The sequence below is a fragment of the Notothenia rossii genome (assembly GCF_949606895.1).
Source record: "Notothenia rossii genome assembly, chromosome: 2".
In the NCBI taxonomy this organism is placed as follows: Eukaryota; Metazoa; Chordata; class Actinopteri; order Perciformes; family Nototheniidae; genus Notothenia; species Notothenia rossii.
Window position 1 is genome coordinate 25,002,575 of NC_136904.1, and position 20,457 is coordinate 25,023,031.

The following is a 20,457-nucleotide window of genomic DNA, read 5'->3' on the forward strand; positions in this document are numbered from 1 at the left end:
GTGTGTGTGTGTGTGTGTGTGTGTGTGTGTGTGTGTAGAGTGTGTGGGAGAGAGCGTCCACCTCACCTACTAACTGTTGTTTAGCCAGAATTCTCAACTATTTTTTACGAACATGTTTGTTTGTTTTTTTCTTTTTTCCAGGAGCATATGGAGTGGTGCTTAAGTGCAGGCATAAGGTAAGACTTTTAGAGATTTCTGCTATTGATATTTGTATGACAATATTTATGTTAGCATTATTCTAAAAGTCTTTGTGTCATAGTTCATTTTGAGATGTTAAAATCATACGTTGATAAAATATGTAGACTGGATTAATCAGTCAATTTTCAAGCAAAAATTGCCATCTTTGTGTCTGTTACAGTTTCAAGGATTGGCTACTTGTTCTTTGTTTTTTAACTCTTGGTCGGATACATAATACAATCAAAGGGCAGGATAATTGGTGATGGCCATTTTAATCAATTAATAGAGAACATCATCGACACAATCATCTATATGGAAAATGTGTAAGTTGCAACCTAAATTGAAAAACTAAAATAGGTAGAGGATGTCTAATATTTAAGTTACATTGGGTTTATAGTCATAAGAGAAGTAGTACAAGTACTCATTCTCTCGGAAAAATGCAATTGGCAACAAATAATTAGATAACCTCTTTCCTTCCTTACTGTCACTAGCATATTTTATTTGTTTGTAAATCTCATCAACAATGGTCAATTATAATGGCTAACACCAAATTGTTTGAAAACAAGCTGAAATATACTGTCGATTTAATGCGGTTGTATATTATCTTCTTCTTCTTGCTGTTTTTTACATAGCTGTGAAAAGAAAGCGGAACAAGGATAGATAAACAATCAACACATCCTGGTTAATAAAGTAATGAAAAGGTTAATCTGAATGAAAAAATCCATCACTGTTCAAATTAACCATCAACAATCGGCGTAGGATTGGGTGTGACACATCGGACAAACGAATTGTTCCAAACTGTTCTGGACAAAATAAAATAAATAGATTAGAACAGATATGAGAGGGGAAACTATTCAGTTAAGTGAGTATCTGTACTGTCATTAAGAACAGAAACAAAAAACTAGGGCCTTTTTGCCTTAAACTCACAAATTATTTTGGAGAAAGTATTCCCACATTGCTTTTGATAATGACATTGTTATGTCATGTAATATATCACAAAAATTAAAATTAAAGAACCAATGCCAGAAATGTTCCATTTGAAGTGATTATGATGCAACTGTCTCGATGTGAAAGAGAAGAGAAGACTTGAACAATTATTTTAGACAAAGTAAAGGCTTCTCAGATTTTATAAATAAATACCTTCTCTCTTCCAAACTAAGCCACTTGGAGGAACGTTCATTATAAAATGTTCTGTAGTGAAGAATAATCTGAGTGGATAGAGTAGTAGGTTCAGCTTTGACTGCATAACATAACATATTTTTTGTCTAATTCTGTATCATTCTCTCTCATTTATGAACATAATATATTTGTGAAAAACACCTCACTCCACACGAGAGCGAGAGAGGACTAATGTGGGAGGAGTGACAGTCGCAGCGAAGTCAACGAGAGGAAAAGGACATTTTTAAATATTTAATGCTGCTTTTACCCTTATGTGTTTCTTAGAGAGTATTCAAAATGGCTATTTTTATTATTGTTTCCTACGCTAACCCAAGTATGTTTAGAATTCAAAGATGTAATTGGAAGCAAACAAATCTGGGTAGTTACTGCTTACATTGCGTGACAGCTGAATGGGAAATGAAACTAAAATGGCTTGATTCATTATGTGAGTACTTTGAGTGCTGGGCGTTTGCCCTGTGGTCCCCGCACGCCATGTTGGCATGTTTCGTTCATTTCAGGCCCTTTCACTTGACCAAGTTTTCTCAACGCTACACTTCATGAACATTTAAAGTGAGCCATAAATTATATACATTGAGTGAGAACTCTAAATATGCAATCACTTGCGTTCTTGAGACATGAACGAGGTGGTTAGCAGAACATGAGGGTTAGAGAGGAAGTTGCAACCCCAGCAGAGACAGATTAAACGCTAAACCACAATCTGCATGATCAGACGTGTTAAAATGCAAACTGAAAGCGACTAAACATGGGCATTTGTTGTCACATTTCTTTTGTCTTTCAAAGATTAACATGTGTCTGTAAAGTGTTTGTTCTCTGATTAAGGTCTTTGTGTAAAGCTGCCTAAGAAAATGTTTCTCCATATCAACACTAGTCAAGAAAGGAACACATATAAAAATGACTTGGTTTGCTGCTAACTTTGGAGAGAGAGGCAATTAATAGTAATTATAATTTATATTCTTTGTAATAAAAGCACCAGTAAATGTGGGAGAGTGTTCAACCACTGAGAAATGAAAGTTTAGGGCTACTTAATCAGTAAAGAAATTATGTAGTGTGTAAAATGTTTCTGAATAACAATATGTTTTAATGCTTGATATCAACATATAAACCAAGGTCAACAACACCAATTCATACATTTTTTCATTTCAATCTCTTTTATTTTCTACGGTTTATTGCACCACATATTATATTCCCAACAATACCAAAGAAATGAAGATACCAGCTGTCAAAGTGTGATAATGTTAAACCCTTTCTATGGCACCAACTTACTAAGAAGTGACATGTGACACGTTTCCCACTTATATAACAGTTGTGGAGGATTCATTTTCACACATAAAGCCAGAGAATCAGACCATGGCAATGAAAGCTTTTTAGCTTTGCTGCGAGAGAGCAGTTTATTTTTACTTTTCTCAGCTGGAAGGAGGGCAAAAGAGAAAAAGGGTGGCAGAGGGAGAGCGTGCGTGCGTGCGTGTGTGTGTGTGTGTGTGTGTGTGTGTGTGTGTGTGTGTGTGTGTGTGTGTGTGTGTGTGTGTGTGTGTGTGTGTGTGTGTGTGTGTGTGTGTGTGTGTGTGTGTGTGTGTGTGTGTGTGTGTGTGTGTGTGTGTGTGTGTGTGTGTGTGTGTGTGTGTGTGTGTGTGTGTGTGTGTGTGTGTGTGTGTGTGTGTGTGTGTGATGGAGAGTAAGATTTTTAAAGGGAGGTATTGAATATGGAGACTATGCTGACAGTAAATGGGTCACCCTGTTAGGAGTCGACAGCAGTCTGTGGTAGTGCGAGGTAGCGGGCTCAAACCCAAGCAGGTGACTCAGAAGAGTCTAACTGTACTACCAAGACACAAAATGCATTATAAATGTGTGCCCCTGTATAAATTATGTATACTTTACAGTACAGCATGTGTTTGATGGAACATTTAATTAGCCGAGCGAATGTGTGCCCGCGTTTGTGCAATGTTCTGCCACTTTATGGAAGTGTTGTATTAGCGTATGTGGGTGTGTGTATGTGGAGGCTTATGTGTTATCTTGAATTTGTGTGTTGGGAGTGACAATGGCTCAACCTACACGCTAGCCGGTTATTCCTGGTGCCTAAATGTTATCTGCTGTATTGTATCGCTTAAGGGTTTTTAATTAATTTCCACTGGTTGGGTTAACAGGAACTGTTTTAGTTACTCTTTGAAAATAATTTAAGTATTTTTTCAAAAACCTGGGGATTTTGCTATTTTTAAAGTTTTGAATCTTTGTAGGCAGAATGCTTTTGTGGTTTTGACTGTTGGTAAACCATAGTAAGTGCCTGGGCTCTAGTTACTTTTGATTGACATTTTATATATTTATAAAAGGAACTGGGTTACGATGAAAAGATTGTTGATGTAAGATATCAGTCTGGATGAGAATAAACGTTGCTTTTGTTTAATATAAGGTTTTGTCACAGTTTAAGATTACTTTACTCTACATGTTGAAGAGCACAAGTTCAGCGGCACGGTACATATCCCACAATATCAGTAAACATTGAGAAGTTAATGGAAATAGTATTTAGGAGGCAAATAAAGACAAGAAATAAAAGAAAACTAAATGTGCAAATAGATATGGACCTGTGTCAGAAAGCAAATGTAATTGAATAAAAGGGCAAAAAGAAAAGAGATAAGGACAATCAAAATATGGAGTTTTCAGGATGGGGGGGGGGGGGGGTGGTGCTGAGATGAGTAAAATACAGCACTGCAAATAGATGACAGGCCAATTGCTACGTGCTTTAAGGTAGAAATGGGATATAAGTGTGGTGTATTTTTCCCATTTAGCATAATTATGCTGACCTCTATATAACATATACATATAACATGTATTAATATGAAAGATAAGAGCACTAACATAACCTCCTCTGTGGCACAGATTATGGTAGCCTGATTATTGCACACATCCTGCCATTCTATGATGAACCTTCATTGCTGATATGAAAGCTATAGCTCTTTGGTTGAATGTGACAATCAGTGGCTGTTCATGTCCTCAGCAGAAAATTAGCAAGAGGTTATTTTTAGATATGCTGACTTTACAGTGGCTCAAAAAAGGTAAATCAGTGGAGGTCAGAGCCACAAGCATCATCAGCAAATTACAGGGTGCTGCCACAGAGCGTGTGTAACATGCTATCTGTGTTTCTAAGTTTGCCTCATCATTGAAGACAAAGAAGAACATTACAATGAAATCACGGATGTACTTTCTTTCACTGGAAACTGAAGCTCTACTTATAATTAATTGTAAATAAGAGCTCTTGCCCCATACTATTTGATTTTGTTTTCTGTTCCTAACCACGTGGTCCTGTTTTCGACACTGAGGCGGACTGTCTCTCTGACCCTCTTTAGACAAAAGGACAATAGATAAACATGAGAGTATCAGAGGACAGAGGACACTGGCCTGATGCTGTAATTCCCTCTGGACTGCTGTTGTCAACATCTCCTCAGGGTCTAACATTAGGATTGAATAATGAGGTTACTCAGTTATGTTGCGCCCTTTCAAAATATTTGAAATTCTTTTTAAATATAATTTCTGTCTTTAACTTTTTTCTGTTTTTAGTGTGATCAAAGGACAAACTCTTCAATGCAAAAAATTGTATTTAAAGAATATTTTAAAATTACATCTTTCATACTTCCACTGAAGCAAACAGTTTGTGTTATGTATTGTTTCAAGCTATATAAATTCCATCAAGGGCATTATCTTTTAATAAAAAATATATATTTACGTATATAATCTTGCTCACCTGTGAATACCTGCTTGACTTGTGTCTGTGTGTGCATCTAAGGACTTCAGTCTCACCTCTCATGTATCAAAGTTAATCTACAGCCTTACAATAGTCACTGTTCATTAAAATACAAACCATATAACCTCTGAGTAATTTTACCTAAGTCCAGATAGTTATTTCTGAAGACTTTCTAAGGAAAATCATCGCCAGACCAAACTGCTACTCTATGTTAGGAAGGAGAAGCTTTATCAGGTTTCACTGGAGCATACTGAAACAAATCATCAGAGACAATTTGGTGATTTAAAGGTAGGGTAGGTAATTCACTATAGAAACATTTTTTGTTATATTTCATGGAATGCTCTTAACATCCTGATAGCAATGAATACATTAAATGCTTTGACAATAAATACATACAACAATTTCATCTGTGGAAGCCGTAGCGCTGTAAAAGATGGCCTACCTGCCTGTCAGCCTTCCATCTGTGCACAAACTTATCTCGTGCCCTCATTGGTCACGTTCGTGTGTGTTGGAGGAGGGGCTCTGTAAGGAAGTCTGAAGGAAGGGGCAGATTGGTTTTTTTTTCAAGCTGGTTTATCCATTCTTACCTACCCTACCTTTAATGTTAGTCCTCCAGCATACTTGGGACCAAATGAAGTTACTTTATGTACTCTGAGATAAGGCACGGAAATGCTCACTGCAGTGTCAAGAGGTAGCTCTATCACATAGATTGCTTTATTGTGGGAAATAATTCCCCTTTGCAGGAGCTTCTCATGGAGGAGTGTGGTGCAGTGGGTGGTGCGTTGGTGTTCGGATCAGGGGGTCACAGGTTCAAACTCCACTGCAGTCAGCATGTCGTTGTGTCCCTTGGCAAGACACTTCTCCCCAAATTGCTTCTGTGGGGATTGCCCACAGTATTGAGTATGTAAGTCGCTTTGGATAAAAGCGTCTAACAAGTAACATGTAATATAATATAATGTAATATGGTCTTAAACACAATACAGCGGGGTAATCATGAAAGCATGATTTATATCTGGCTGTGTTCATTGTATTTTGCCCAAGCATAGACAGAGCCAGTAGAAAAGCATCTATTAAAACCTGAAGAGGATTTGAAGACATGTGCAATTACCCTATGAGTGTCCTATTTGCAAGAACATACCTAATTTATGTTTTTTTTTTATCCCACAAATAATCAACCTGATATGTGGAAACCTGCAGCAGAACCTACGGTTGTATTGTTTTCCAGTAAAGCTGGACAATAGACTTGATGTGTGAAGCTGCAGCACAGCCTTTGAAACAAAATACGGCTAAATCTCTGTATCTGCATCCACAGCAGCTTGTAAAATTCAGCAAAGTCACTCAAGCTACCAGCAAGGAGCTGAAGGAAACCTACGATGCACATTAACTATGCCAGGGTGTGCTGTTTCTTGTGTGGGATTGCCCTGTGGCACAATAATTAAAAAGAGAGCGCACAGCATGGCTCTTGACTTGGCAATGCCTGAAACTTGGGCTTCCTTTTTTTATTGAGAGGCCAGGAAATTCATATGAATTTCTTTAGCTTTTCTCTTTTACGTCTTTTTCACCAATCCCTCGACAAATACTTTCTATGTCTGACATCTTATTTGAATGTTGCATGTATCTTTGTATCTGTCATTATAGCTCAGAGAATCCCTGAGCATTTTTTAACCCTCCTGTTGTGTTTGTTTTCCCCCCCTTACTTTGGTGTTCGTAGTCAAATTTGACCGGTCCTGTTTTAACTGCTATTACATTAACACAAAAACCATTAATCATCACCAAATTTCATTTAATACCCTTTCAAACTATAAATATTGTATCAGACTGCAGGTATACATGAAAAACTGCAGTAAATATACAAAGAATAGACACTGAACATGTATTGCGTGTGCCAGGTGTGATCCATGTGGGGGGATGGGCACATAAGAGCGGGAAATGTATGAAATTGTTCTGTGTGTGTGGGGGTGTGCGTGTGTGGGTGGGTGTGGGTGTGGGTGAGGGTGTGTGTGTGTGTGGGTGTGTGGTGTGTGTGTGTGTGTGTGTGTGTGTGTGTGTGTGTGTGTGTGTGTGTGTGTGTGTGTGTGTGTGTGTGTGTGTGTGTGTGTGTGTGTGCGTGCGTGCGTGCGTGCGTGCGTGCGTGCGTGCGTGCGTGCGTGCGTGCGTGCGTGCGTGCGTGCGTGCGTGCGTGCGTGCGGGGGGGGGGGTTGGGTGTCTGTGTGTGGGTGTTTGTGTGTGTGTTTTAAATACAGTCTATGGTTTTATCTGATCCGGATGGTTATTAATTCAATTTCTTCATTTTTGACCGGGAACACCATGGGTGTTACAAAGTTGACTAAATCATCCAAAATTCCATGAAAGTGGTGAACAGCAAATGTATATGTTCAAATGTCTACTGTGAAGGATATCATAAAGCCTTAATGCAATCGAATGTAAAACAAAAAAGTAATGATGGATGAAAGTAGTAAATCGGTCAGATTTGACCCGAACACAACAGGAGGGTTAATTCAATGTCTTTTTTTTTCCTTTCGATTGAACAAAACTCACATCCTGATGTCTTCACAGGAAACCAATGAGCTGGTGGCCATTAAGAAATTCAAAGACAGCGAAGGTGAGTGAAGGAGCGAGGCAGGGAGAAATGTAGGGATAAAAAAAAGGAAGCAATTTAAGTCAGCCTTTTTAATTTCCGCACAGAAAATGAGGAGGTCAAGGAGACGACGCTTCGGGAGCTGAAGATGCTCCGGACCCTGAAGCAGGACAACATCGTGGAGCTGAAGGAGGCTTTTCGCAGGAGGGGGAAACTCTACCTGGTCTTTGAATATGTGGAGAGGGTCAGCCTGACACTATCATTATTATTTCATGCTATGCCCTCACTGATTGCTTATCTCCACTCTGCTGCATCTAGTTTCAGCATGTTGAGACTGCTCAGTTAAGCATAAAAACAGCATCACCATGGCAACATATGAACTATGCTGTTGGTGAATAATGGTATTCCCCACTGTGTTGCCAGGGTATCCAGCCAAGAGTTTATTTCATGACAGGTTTTTATTTTCATACTGTACTCAAGTAATTCTAGCATGGTGTCCCCTCTGACTCCTCAGGGTTTAAAGGAAAAGTGAGATCAGGGAGTCCAATCCCCCCTGTAGGAATAATCCAGGACAAAGTTCAGCAACATTCATATTTTAAGAACACATATTCAGCGAACTCAACCTGCAGCTACACATCCTCTCTCTTCTCTGGTTTGCAGAACATGCTGGAGCTTTTAGAGGAGCTGCCCAACGGTGCACCGCCTGATAAAGTCCGCAGCTACATCTACCAGCTCATCAAAGCCATCAACTGGTGTCACACCAATGATATAGTCCACAGAGGTGAGGAGTGCATCTTTATTTCTACATCAATGTCTCAACGTTAGTGTCACCTGGTGTTTAGACTGAAAATCGCAATCATCTTAAGTAAAACAGGTTGTTTTAGCTCACTTTAAATACAGGGTAATTGGCTTATATTGGGATTGTGTTACAATTGCAATTCTATCACTGAAACATGTTGCTAAAAGCTGTTTTTCTACGTCTCTAATACAGATATCAAGCCGGAGAACCTCCTCATTAGCTCCGAGGATGTTCTCAAACTCTGTGACTTTGGTGAGTCGTTGGTCTTCTCTTTACAGCTGCCATATTATCACGTCGAGCTGTTGAGATTTACATGGGCACTGCAGTTAAACCAGTGCAGTGTTTTACACGTTTACTTGTCAAATAGATCTAATTGCATTGGTTCAACAGAGGAAATCAGCTATTAACAGTGATTTATTAGACATCCTGCTGTACATAAAGGTTCATTATGATGTTTTCACATAATCTGCGATTTTTTAAAGTTATATCTTTGTTTTTAACCTTGGCAGTTTGTTTTCTTTGGCCTCACGTCTCTGTGAAATATCCCACCATTAATTTGTCCCCTTGCAAGTAGTAAAAAAATCAATTCTGCCACTGGAAAGCAGCCAACTGGCTGTGTCAAACGTACTAAGGTGGTTTTTTTGCACAATCAAACTGCCATAGTAATATCTAAAGAAAGTCCAGTGAAGGTTAGGCTTCTGTTTCCCCTGTAAAATACTAACCGTATAGTTAGAGCATTGCTTTGTAATATTCGAGTTTCCCAGGTGAATTTCTGTGCCTATTTTCAAAATCAGTCACTCAGCTTTGCATACTTTTATCTAATGCAATCCTACTGACTCAGCTGGGGTGAGAATTGTTTGTTATTCACTGTTAGAGCTGGCATTCTGCTTATTGTGATGTTTCATGCTTAAATTGGACTTTTGTACAGCCGCACCACGGTCTCCGCCCTCCTGCAGTGACATAACTAATTAGAGTCTGGTCACATGGGATGATGGCCATGTTGTTACTATCGCCGTCCAAGAGTGTTGATTACACTTTACTCTTACTAATTAGCCATTTATATGTTTCACAAAGTGGTGAATGTCTAAAACATAGTGTCAGTATCTATGAGATTGATTCATCTCAATATTTCTCTGGCTCAGGTTTCGCTCGTAACCTGTCTGAAGGAACAGATGCCAATTACACTGAGTATGTGGCTACAAGGTGGTACCGCTCTCCTGAGCTGCTGCTGGGGTGAGTGTGCTTGTGTGTGTGTATGTGTTAGTGCGTGTGTGCGTGCAACATGAAAATCAAGGAGAAAGAGAAAGTGACCTCATTCTGTTGGCTCGCACAAGTCATTCTCAGCATTTCTTTAAGTCTCTACCAGCTTTTATAGAAGATTGTGTCAGACAGTGTCACTTTGATCTATCACTTTCTCTCCTGATAGTGTTTCCAATAACCTAATTCAAGATACAGGATACCTTCCCGACACCAGTGCTCTCATTTTCCTGAAATCCCAATCTTTCAAGCGTACTGCAAAGAAGTGATTTGAATATGTTTCATTTAAGGTTACATGAGGCTAATTATTGCCATGGCATTACAACTCTAAGAGATATAAAGAAATCACTGCATTTCATAATGATAACACTAACTGACTAAAATAAAGCAACCATTAAAAAACTGGGACCAAAGATCCCAAATGTGTCTATGAGCTTTAAAGGATCTGGCAGCGCATATTCATTCATACGTATGAGATAGTGGTGTTTGACACACACAAATATGCTATCAGTAAAACCTCAGCCGTTCTCCAGGTGTCCATGAGAGGATTACAGAAGGTCCCCAGAGAAATTAGTAGCAGCAGAACATCCATGAAAACGACTACTCTGCTCTTAGTTGTCATTCCTAATACGTCACCTTACCTTCTGTAAGGCTTCCTAGATGTGTCCGGTCACATCTAACATATTGTCACAGTTTTGTCAAATCACGCCTCTCAAACTCATCAGCTTTCATGAGCTGCAAAAACAACCTTATTTTCAGCCTTATAGTTGAGTGTTCATATGTCTTAAGAAGTAGTGAATGTTCTCAATCTATAGAGGGACAGTTAATACTTTTATTTATCTAAAAATTCACCAAATTGGAAAAATAATGACTGAACATTTTTTATAATTACGACAGCAGCTGCCAATTTATTTATATTCTAAAACAGCAGCCAGCTGGGAAGCATTATAATATTTAATTGTTTCATTTTTTTGTATTATATGTATGTATTTCTTTGCACAAGGTTCAATTCAATGAATAACGTTGCGTAACTTCCATATTCACCCTTTTCATCACATCATAGATGAAACAGGTGTTTCTCTTTTCCCCAAAAGAGGCGATGATTCACCTGCTTCAATAATATGACACGAACCATCGTGCACACTGTATCCTGAGACTACGTTTCGGATTTTCGGATGCTGTTTTTTGCTGCATTGAATGTCCATTCTAGCTTATAACAGCTGAATGTCATGTAGCTTCACTGCTGTAGCCTGATTTAGTAAATGCCCTGGAACATTTATTGAGACAGCGTTTGAATGCCGCCCACTCAAATACTCTCTCCCTCCAACACCACCGCTCCTCTGCTTTTCTGCTGCCAGATCTCTCGCCATTTCTCACCAGACTCCTCAGCTCCGTTCCTTTAGAAATGCCCATCGTCTTTATGACCAGCAGGAACTCAGCATCCATCCTTTTGTTTTACTGCACCACCATCCCAAAAAATTACATTATCCTCCTCTCATCATTCTTATAATCATCTCTAAGTGATATGTTGTTACTCTCTCTTCCCAGGGCTCCCTATGGGAAGGCGGTGGACATGTGGTCGGTGGGGTGTATCCTCGGGGAGCTGAGTGACGGACAGCCTCTGTTTCCAGGGGAAAGTGAGATGGATCAGGTAGGCAATGAAACAAAAAGGTCCATTAGTCAGTTCATCAAAAATAATAATAATTTTTTCATGGCAACTATAATCTGTGCCTGGCGAAGAGCCACTTTGACTTGACATTTTTTCTGCTATAAAAATAAAGCACACATTAAAAAGCTATGATAGTGTTGGGTAGTGTTGGACCCAAAACCTGGACAAAAAAGTGTTTATTTTGTTGTTTATTGTTGTTTATTGTTCATGTTTATTTTACACATTGTTTGCATCTGATATAATTTTGATATATATCAGGACTTAATGGTTTTGGTTTAATAAAAAAAAAACTCTTTAAAGGAACTGCACACTTCCAAACAACAGACACATAAAGTTCACAACCAGAGCTAGTGAAAATAATAATGAATTTTAGAGCTAAAAGGAGAGTGAATACTGGTCTTTGATTATAATGAGCACACAAACTCAAATGAATGCAATTGTTACTCTGCATCTGCTAGACAAGCAACTCTTGACATCTTCAATATCCATAAAGCTGTCAAAGAAAATCACCTTAGTAGCTGTTTACTCATTTCATATTTTCTTCGTCAGCAGATATACAGATTTACTATAGATTTGTCCAAATTCCTTGCTTGAGGACCTTATGTACTTCTTGTCCTCCTTTGGTTTAACAATTAGATTGACACTTCATCATTGTTGACCTTGCAAACAGCCATTCTCACCTCTTAATGTCTTCACTTAATCACTTATCTCCAGCTCTTCACCATTCAGAAGGTTTTGGGGTCGCTTCCTGCAGAGCAGATGAAACTCTTCTACAACAACCCTCGCTTTCATGGAATCAGAGTAGGACAAATTCTTTTTTACACTTTTTACAGTCTTCTTCTTCTTATCCCTCCTACCACCAGATTTGTCCTCCCTTTCAGCTCTCTCTCTGCCTATATTTCCCTCTCTCTCCCTCTATCATGGCAGTGTTCCCAGCACCATGACTGAGTGGATTGCTATGACTCATGAGCTAGGTGGTTGGTGTTTAGTTTAGCAGCAAGAGAAAATGTCCCAGAAGGCCGAACCAAACTTTGTGTGTGCAAGTGTGTGTGTGTGTGTGTGTGTGTGTGTGTGTGTGTGTGTGTGTGTGTGTGTGTGTGTGTGTGTGTGTGTGTGTGTGTGTGTGTGTGTGTGTGTGTGTGTGTGTGTGTGTGTGTGTGTGTGTGTGTGTGTGTGTGTGTGTGTGTGTGTGTGTGTGTGTGTGTGTGTGTGTGTGTGTATATGTGTATGTGTATGTGTGTGTGTGTGTGTGTGTGTGTGTGTGTGTGTGTGTGTGTGTGTGTGTGTGTGTGTGTGTGAGAGAAAGAGACGTGGTTGAGAGTGACCTAGTGATATATTTATGTCAGAATTAAGGTTTTTACTGGCAGGAGCATCTACCATGTTAGAAATCTCTCATTCTCTTTTCTATACGTCAAAAAGTCTAATTTCGATACAAATTTGATCCACTGTTTGTCTGTGTGCCAGTTTCCCTCAGTTACTCATCCTCAGACTTTGGAAAGAAGGTACCAAGGCATCTTGAGTGGTTTGATGTTGGATCTGATGAAGGTATTACATCTGAAACTCTAAATCCATATCATGGAGAATACATGGAGATGTTGTCTTAACTAATATAATTCAATCAACTTAATATCCTGTCAATAATCAATATTTAATCACTTAACATGTTTTCCCATCAGAGCCTGTTGCTGTTGAATCCTACTGAGCGTTACCTGACGGAGCAGAGTCTGAACCATCCAGCCTTCCAGCCTCTGAGGCAGGCGGAGAGAGAGAGGCCTCCTCCTGCCTCGCCCAACCCACCGCGCTCTTCCAAGAGGAAAACACACCATCACGGAGAGAACACAGTTCCCACAAGGTAGGACTCCTTTATCTGTACCTCTCGCCAACACCTCTTTATTTTGTCATAATTATTTAACTTAGATAGGTTGATAGCTTGGAAACTCTAGATTGGAAAACTTTCTATCACATCACAGGATATGTCATAATTTCACAAATCCAAACTGTGACCCTTTTTCAACAGGGGTATCTATAGAGAGCTGTAGCTTTAACAGTTTAAAGCGAGTGAAAGTCACAGAGATTACAAATGTTTTCCTGTGGGGCTTGCGTTTCTTGCATCAACTATGACCAACTAGACAACAGTATATACCATCCATGCATGCAGGAAAATATTTTCCATGTGAGGGAAAATCTGTTGCAGACTTACTTCCTTTAGAAAATATAGTTTTCTACTATACTTGGAAAGAGTATAACCTTTCGTACCCCTCAATTGGCAATTTACCAGGTACAGAGGCATCATTATCATAAACTCGATGCTCTGAATTACGTGCAGCACACACTTAAAGTTTAGATGATATACCATCAGGATTTTTCTAAAACGTAATGATTTTTAAGTGTTACTTGATGCAGCTCAAAGTTTTTGTTCAATCTTTTTAGGCCAGTTTTCTTTATTATTGAAGTAATAAAATAGTAGCAATTTACTCTAATGGCTGCAATCATTGCTTCTTGAGCATTGCGTGTTGAGGGAAGATGGCCCTTAAGAGACTTTTCCTAGAAAGACTGAATAGTTTAATCGGTTATAGGAAAGTTGGAATAAGTTCTGATACAATGCAACATGCACACAGATTAGGACTTTATGATGTATCTCAAGTATAATGCCAGTGATGTCTGTCCATCCAGGAGTCACACTAAGAGCACGAGCCGTCGCTCCAACGCTAAAGAATGTTCCAGCCTCCCTCGCCATGGGGACCTCCATCACCTCGGCAACAAGAGTTTCCTCAACGGGAACAAACCTGCCCCGTCCAGTTTGAGCCCAACGCTGCACCCCAAGGCCCAATACATGTCCCAGACCCTCAATCGCTCTGCCTCCTCCAACAAAGACCTGGCTAACAACAACCTGCCCCCGCTGCTCAGTCCCAAAGAAGCCAAAGGCAAGACTGAGTTTGATTTCAATTTGGGACCCTCCACAAAGCTGCTTGACCACGGGGCCAAGTATGGCCACAGCAAACCCAGCTCCTCTCGCTCTCAGCAGCAGCAGCAGCAGCAGCAACAACAGCAGCAGCAGCAGCAGCAGCAGCAGCAGCAGCAGCAACAACAACTACAACAACAACAGCAGCAGCAACAACAGCAACTACAACAACAACAACAACAACTACAACAACAGCAGCAGCAGCAGCAGTTGCAGCAACAGCAATTGCAGCAGCAGCAGTTGCAGCAGCAGCAGTTGCAGCAGCAGCAGTTGCAACAGCAGCAGTTGCAGCAGCAGCAGTTGCAGCAGCAGCAGCAGGTCGGTCGCCATACCTTCCTGGAAGGGAAGAACAACACACTGCAGTCTGGATCAGAGAAGCAACATGGCCGACATGCCGCCCACAGCATGGCAGAATCCTCCCACGGCTCCATGTCCTCCTCTTCGAAGAGTTCAGCATCCTATCTCAGCCTGTCCAAGAGCCACAGCGCACTGAGTGATGCCAAATCTGTCGGGAACCTCAGCGATGGGCGGCTCCACCTAGATGACCCAAACTCCAACACAACAGCAGGGGCAGGACCTGGGGCCCGCTTCTTCCCCGCCAGCTGTTTAGACCTCAACGCTCCTCCAGGTCCCCAGGGGCCCCCCGGCAGCCCCTCTGCTCGGCACACTGATAGGTCTGGGCACAGCCCCGCCTCTCGTAGCAGCGGCAACGTCCGCATGGAGAGCAGCACACTGGACTCCTCATCCAGACACAAATCCAGACATAAAACTTTAGCACCAGGTAGGTCTGAGAGTCATTGGCCACTTTATTAAGAATGGAAATATGCCTTTTTTCTAATAATATTCAAGGTCTTTAAAATTATTTATATCTATTGCCTCAAACACTTGATCTCCAAAACCAACCTCACCCAACAAAAACTGAAAAATTACAAAAGCAAAAAGCCAGACAGCGGCTTATATTATTCACGTCACCTTTGACAACCACAGTCTGTACAGAAAACTCTAAGATGCTTCATGTCATTGTTCTTTCACTTTCACCCGAGACAGTTCTAAAAACTCCCAGACAAATGTAACTTTTAAAAGAGGAGTTTTTAGCTGGGAACCAGACTTTAAGACAACATTGATTTCTGTACTTTGAGGAGGGTCAACAGTGTCAACTATAGTACACAACCACTTAATTATCTAGCTGAAAATGTAATTTTAATAAAAGAGAAAGATTACATATATTATTTGATTGTGTATTCGTTACATTCACTTAAGTGTCTGACACTTAAATAAAAACTAAATGAAAACTTCAACTTGTAGTGGTAAACATATTTTCAACCATTGATTTGCCGTTCAAGCAAGTTAAAAAAATAATAATAATAATAATAATTTAATAAATGAAATTACTTTTGAGATATCTTCAAAGAAATGTAAGATAGCTATCATGTTATGGCCATTTTTTCACAGAGTTGACAGAAAATATGATCAAACTAAATGATTGTTTAATAAAAAATGAATATGTAGCTCTAAGGATGTTTTTGCTCGTCCAGAGGAGGCCGGTGCTCCAGAGCTCTTGGACCCCGGAGGAGCAGGGATGCCCTCCACTCACACCCTGCCTTCCCCACACGAGTCTTATCACTACGGCCTGGGCTACACCTCGCCCTTCTCCTCCCAGCAGCGGCCTCAGCGCCACTCCATGTACGTGAGGAGGGAGCGCCACCGACCACACCCTATGGAGGGGGGGTTGGCGGTCTTGCCTACACCCGGGCAGGCGATACCAACACGTGCCAGCAGCCTGCAGCTCCTCTCCCCCCAGCTGCAGCACCGCACCACCCTCACCGGACCCTCAGTGAGCTCCTCCAGAGAGGACTGCAACGAGGACTTGACCAGGGTTAGTGGCACACAGTCCTGTGAGAGTGGGGACTGTTAAAGGAAACATTCACCCTCAAATACTGACAAACACTGTGAAGATAATCCATTTGGTATTTTTTTTATTTTAAAGTTAAAGTTGAATATTTAAAAGGCAAGGTTTGTTCAGCCACAAACACTGGGGGGGAAAAAATCGTGTTAACTCGAATACAATACATTCAAATACACATAGATGGTTTGCCATTTGTTTTGCAAATAATTTACATGATTAACTATAGTGTAAAAAATGTAATTTACTAACATTATATAAATAACATAATGTAATAATACATTTGTTAAATAACAGTTTTTTGGCAAAAAATTGCAACTTAAATCAGGTAAAAGCTTTTTAGTATTCTCCACCAGAATTGTCTTGCATTATATTGAGGTTATCAAATAACATTTATATCTGAATGTATGCAAGATAAAATACAAGTTAAAATATATTTGTATATATTTATTGTTTTAGATATTTAAAGAAAAATAGTTAAAGCTTTTTCTGATAAATTATTCTATTGTTAAAAAATGAAATGATAAACTGATGGCAGCGTAGTCAGCAGAAAGGCAGGACCAATGATGTCCTTTTGACACTATAACCTTACATTTAACACTATTTCTCAATAGACCACAATACAATGCAGCCACAAGATGTTGAGTTGTTTTAGAAAGACATCGGTGAAGTTCTCCTCCTGCAAATAACTGTCTTGGGTGAATATTTTCTAAGCCCCACGGACCCAGTTCCGGAGCCAAAATCGCGTCATTTGCGGGAAACAACATGTAAGGAACCTTAATATTGAATAAACTATGAATATTTTATATCCATATAACGGGGAAAAACTCATTTAACTATCCTTTTCATTTTTTTTTTCAAAAAAAACACACAATGCTAACAGTGAGCCTCTGAATTAGCCCCGAGCGAAAAATGCTAACCTATTACTGCACCGAAAATCACTCCTAGCTCCCTTATTACTTATCCTAGCTGCACATCCAAAACATCGTTTAAGATAGTAAAGACACAGAATCTAACGGTGCCCACCTCAACACTGAAAGATACAAACTCGCTACGTTATCAACAAAAACTTACATCAAAACATGTGGCGATAGGTAGCCTAATATGGCCTACCTTGGTTTTGTCTGGTCAAAACTGGTCTTCAATGGCATTAAAACGATAACAACGATGCTGTAGTTAATCCATAGGTTAATATCCAATGTGTCTGTGTCCCCTTTGAAATGTTCTGATAATCTATAAGCAATAAAACTGCAATTCCGTTTTAAAATATCAGAGAGAACGGGGGCCAGAGATAAGGAAAATCCACCCAAATGGCCCCAGAAGAGGTTTCTTTTGCTAAATCTGTCTAAAAAGTTCAAATATCACTTGTTTTGCATCAATCTTGATACAGGGTACTTATTATATGTTGTACTTTGGATTCCTAAAGCTTTTAGTCTACTAACCCATCATCCAAGGTTGGTTTTCAAGTACAAAACATTTTTTGGACGGACACTATCATTTACAGTTTTTTACCATGTTCAATCTGAATTTTCTTTAAAATAAAAAACATCTGTATTGATTCTGACTCTTCTACATTCAACTCACAGGTTTATGATTACTTTGAGAAAAAAGATTATTAATTTAACCCTTTTAGAATGGAAAATACGGTCATTTGTTCTGAGAATGTCATTTTCGAGCCTGAAACCTGAAAAACAGGCTTGGGGCTTAATTGAAAATGTGTGTTTTTCACGAGTGGACCGTGTGTGCAGGGACTGTCTCTGTCTCACATTATCATTGCTGCTGCTTCATGCTGCTCTTCCAGTCTGCTTTGACCTCGCTGTCCGTCTCCTCAACAGAGTGAGCAGTCACCTAAAGACATGAGCCACCCTTGTGCCCCCATCAAAGACTCTACGAGGGACAACACTGCTGCTTATCATACACAGCGCTCTAAAAACGAGGTCCGACCAACCCCCCCCCCCCCCCCCCCCCCCCACCTACTCTGTGTTTTCCATAGCTTTTTCTGTTTCTATGAAGGTCAACAGCTTCACTGCACGTTGTCGCTGGTATAAGTGTTAAAACGCTGAAAAGCTTTAAGATTGTCCCGATTTTCTTTTTATGTGAGCCAGCAAAAAGAGTGTGTTCGCTAACGATAAGAAACAATTGAAATTAAATTAGATCATTGATCACAAATATGAAATTACTGAGGAACTCTATATAGATATGTTTATTTTTGTTTGGCTGCTTGATCCGTGTGTGTTTTCATAGGTCGGCATGTATCACGACCCTCATGTTGAGGATGTGGGATCCTCCAAGGAGAACCGGATGATCTTCACTGAGTCCATGCCTCGGAGAGTTGGCAGCTTCTACCGAGGTAAGGAGAAGAAGCACCAAGAGACAAAATGTGTGTACTGTGTCCTCCAAAAAAGCGATTATTTAGGAAAGGCAATTTGTGTAGCACCCTTAAACAACAAGGCGATTCAAATGCTCCACATAATTTGAAAATTAAACAAGACGTTTAATAAATACACCGCAATTTACAAAATATAAATAGGATTATAAAAGCGTAAAATAAATTACGTCTCAGATAAATCTTATCTTCTTGTGTTTATTTTTTTACAACAAACAGCCCTGTATAAACCGTTCAGTTCTTGATAAACCAATTGCAAAAAAGATAATCTGAGAAGGACATAAAGGAACATTTGAAAGGAAAAGCCCTCAAAAATACTTTAAAGTTTTTAAAAACTTGCATACTTCTCTTCTTTTATTTGTATTTGGTGGTGTAGTTTTCTATATAGATGGCTTGTGAAATTATATGAGTTTGACACAAAGTTGTTGAGTTTCAATTTTAAATATCAGGAAATAGAATCAAGGAACTATGTTTTTTTTCTACACTTGCCAAAAAACATATTCAAAAGCTTGGGCCACTTGGGCTTTAATAGACAAGACAGACATGGTGGGTTTTGGAAATTCAAGTGTTGTAAATTGAAATGAAACATCCAGGACAGGTAGACTTTTTCTTAATTTAACAACAGCTCTCAAACTTTGTTTAATTTCCTCTCCTTGTGTAAGTCCCCTCCCCCAGACCCGACAACTCTTCCTCTTTCCACGATGCTCTCGGTCAGGGTCGAGGGCCGGTTGTTTCCAATTTGCCCGGAGACCCTGTCGTCATGGTCAACCACTCCAAACGCCAGACGGCTTTTGACTGGTGAGAAGTTTTTATTTAAACTGGCCTAGCATGTTTGCCGACTTCAGGGATGGATACTGTCAAGTAACTGTCAATTGTCATACTGATATTCTGTACAAACTGTGAAGTCCACTGAGACAAATGTAACATTTGTGATATTGGGCTATATAAATAAACATTGATCGATTGATTGATTGAAGTAGATGTGAACTCAATGCTGTGTAAAGGACACTGCAGTTTGAAGCGTCCACATTTATAGTTAATTATGTTAGGAACTGAGCTTTACATAACAACGTACAATGATCTCATAATTTAATAATTAAAATGTTCTCACTTTTACAACACTAACTAAGATAAGCTTTTACAAGCGTATTATCACAGCAACTAAATGACTGAAAGGACATTCATGAAAACATGTGGCAATATCACTGAATTCAACTCATGTTTACTTTCTTCAGAAGAAGAAAAATAAGCAGTTATTGTAGTATTTATGCATTTGTGCACATACGTATTATAGGAAGTGACCAAGATACAGTTTCTTTGATGTTTTTATACTATCCAAGATTCCAAGAACAACTCATTTACAACATACATAAAAAGCGCTACTTTTCTCCATAGTCTACTCTAGGGCAATTCAAATGTCTTTAGTTTATATGGCAATGGCTGACAAGCTACATCTGACAGATGGAGATGGATGTCATTTGCGATGCGTTGGTCATTTGAAATACATACAAGATGGAAAAAGCACATTACAGCTGAAGGATCCAAAGAACATCTGCATCTGTCTTTAATAACATGATCTATTCAGGTTGTGCCCCTAGCATATGAAACACACCTGCGAAGATGTCACCATCTACTCCTAAACTTGTAATCACAAACATGAGTCATACAGTCTGAACAATTTTCCAATTTGCCACACAGGACCGCGGCAGAAGCAATGGTCATGAATCCTCCAGAGCCCGCCAAAGAGAAGGAGAAACAAGGCTTCTTTAGAGCCATGAAGAAGAAAAAGAAGAAGACTCAAATAGTAAGATCAT

General features: G+C 39.6%; 1 protein-coding gene across 5 annotated transcripts in view; it reads left to right on the forward strand.

Moving 5' to 3' along the window:
- cdkl5 (cyclin dependent kinase like 5) overlaps positions 1 to 20,457 on the forward strand; it is a 31,070-nt gene that overhangs the window by 4,465 nt on the left and 6,148 nt on the right. For 4 of the 5 annotated variants that reach the window (XM_079665488.1, XM_079665486.1, XM_079665484.1 and 1 more), the window contains exons 3-18: positions 142 to 176; positions 7,646 to 7,691; positions 7,775 to 7,911; positions 8,328 to 8,448; positions 8,659 to 8,718; positions 9,609 to 9,699; positions 11,272 to 11,374; positions 12,107 to 12,193; positions 12,857 to 12,937; positions 13,069 to 13,244; positions 14,066 to 15,135; positions 15,890 to 16,230; positions 18,093 to 18,194; positions 18,502 to 18,607; positions 19,306 to 19,441; positions 20,342 to 20,447. In XM_079665488.1, the coding sequence (XP_079521614.1) occupies positions 142 to 176; positions 7,646 to 7,691; positions 7,775 to 7,911; positions 8,328 to 8,448; positions 8,659 to 8,718; positions 9,609 to 9,699; positions 11,272 to 11,374; positions 12,107 to 12,193; positions 12,857 to 12,937; positions 13,069 to 13,244; positions 14,066 to 15,135; positions 15,890 to 16,230; positions 18,093 to 18,194; positions 18,502 to 18,607; positions 19,306 to 19,441; positions 20,342 to 20,447 (2,798 nt within the window). The remainder of the gene's footprint in view (positions 1 to 141; positions 177 to 7,645; positions 7,692 to 7,774; positions 7,912 to 8,327; positions 8,449 to 8,658; positions 8,719 to 9,608; positions 9,700 to 11,271; positions 11,375 to 12,106; positions 12,194 to 12,856; positions 12,938 to 13,068; positions 13,245 to 14,065; positions 15,136 to 15,889; positions 16,231 to 18,092; positions 18,195 to 18,501; positions 18,608 to 19,305; positions 19,442 to 20,341; positions 20,448 to 20,457) is intronic. The other variant, XM_079665487.1, reaches the window with a different exon arrangement.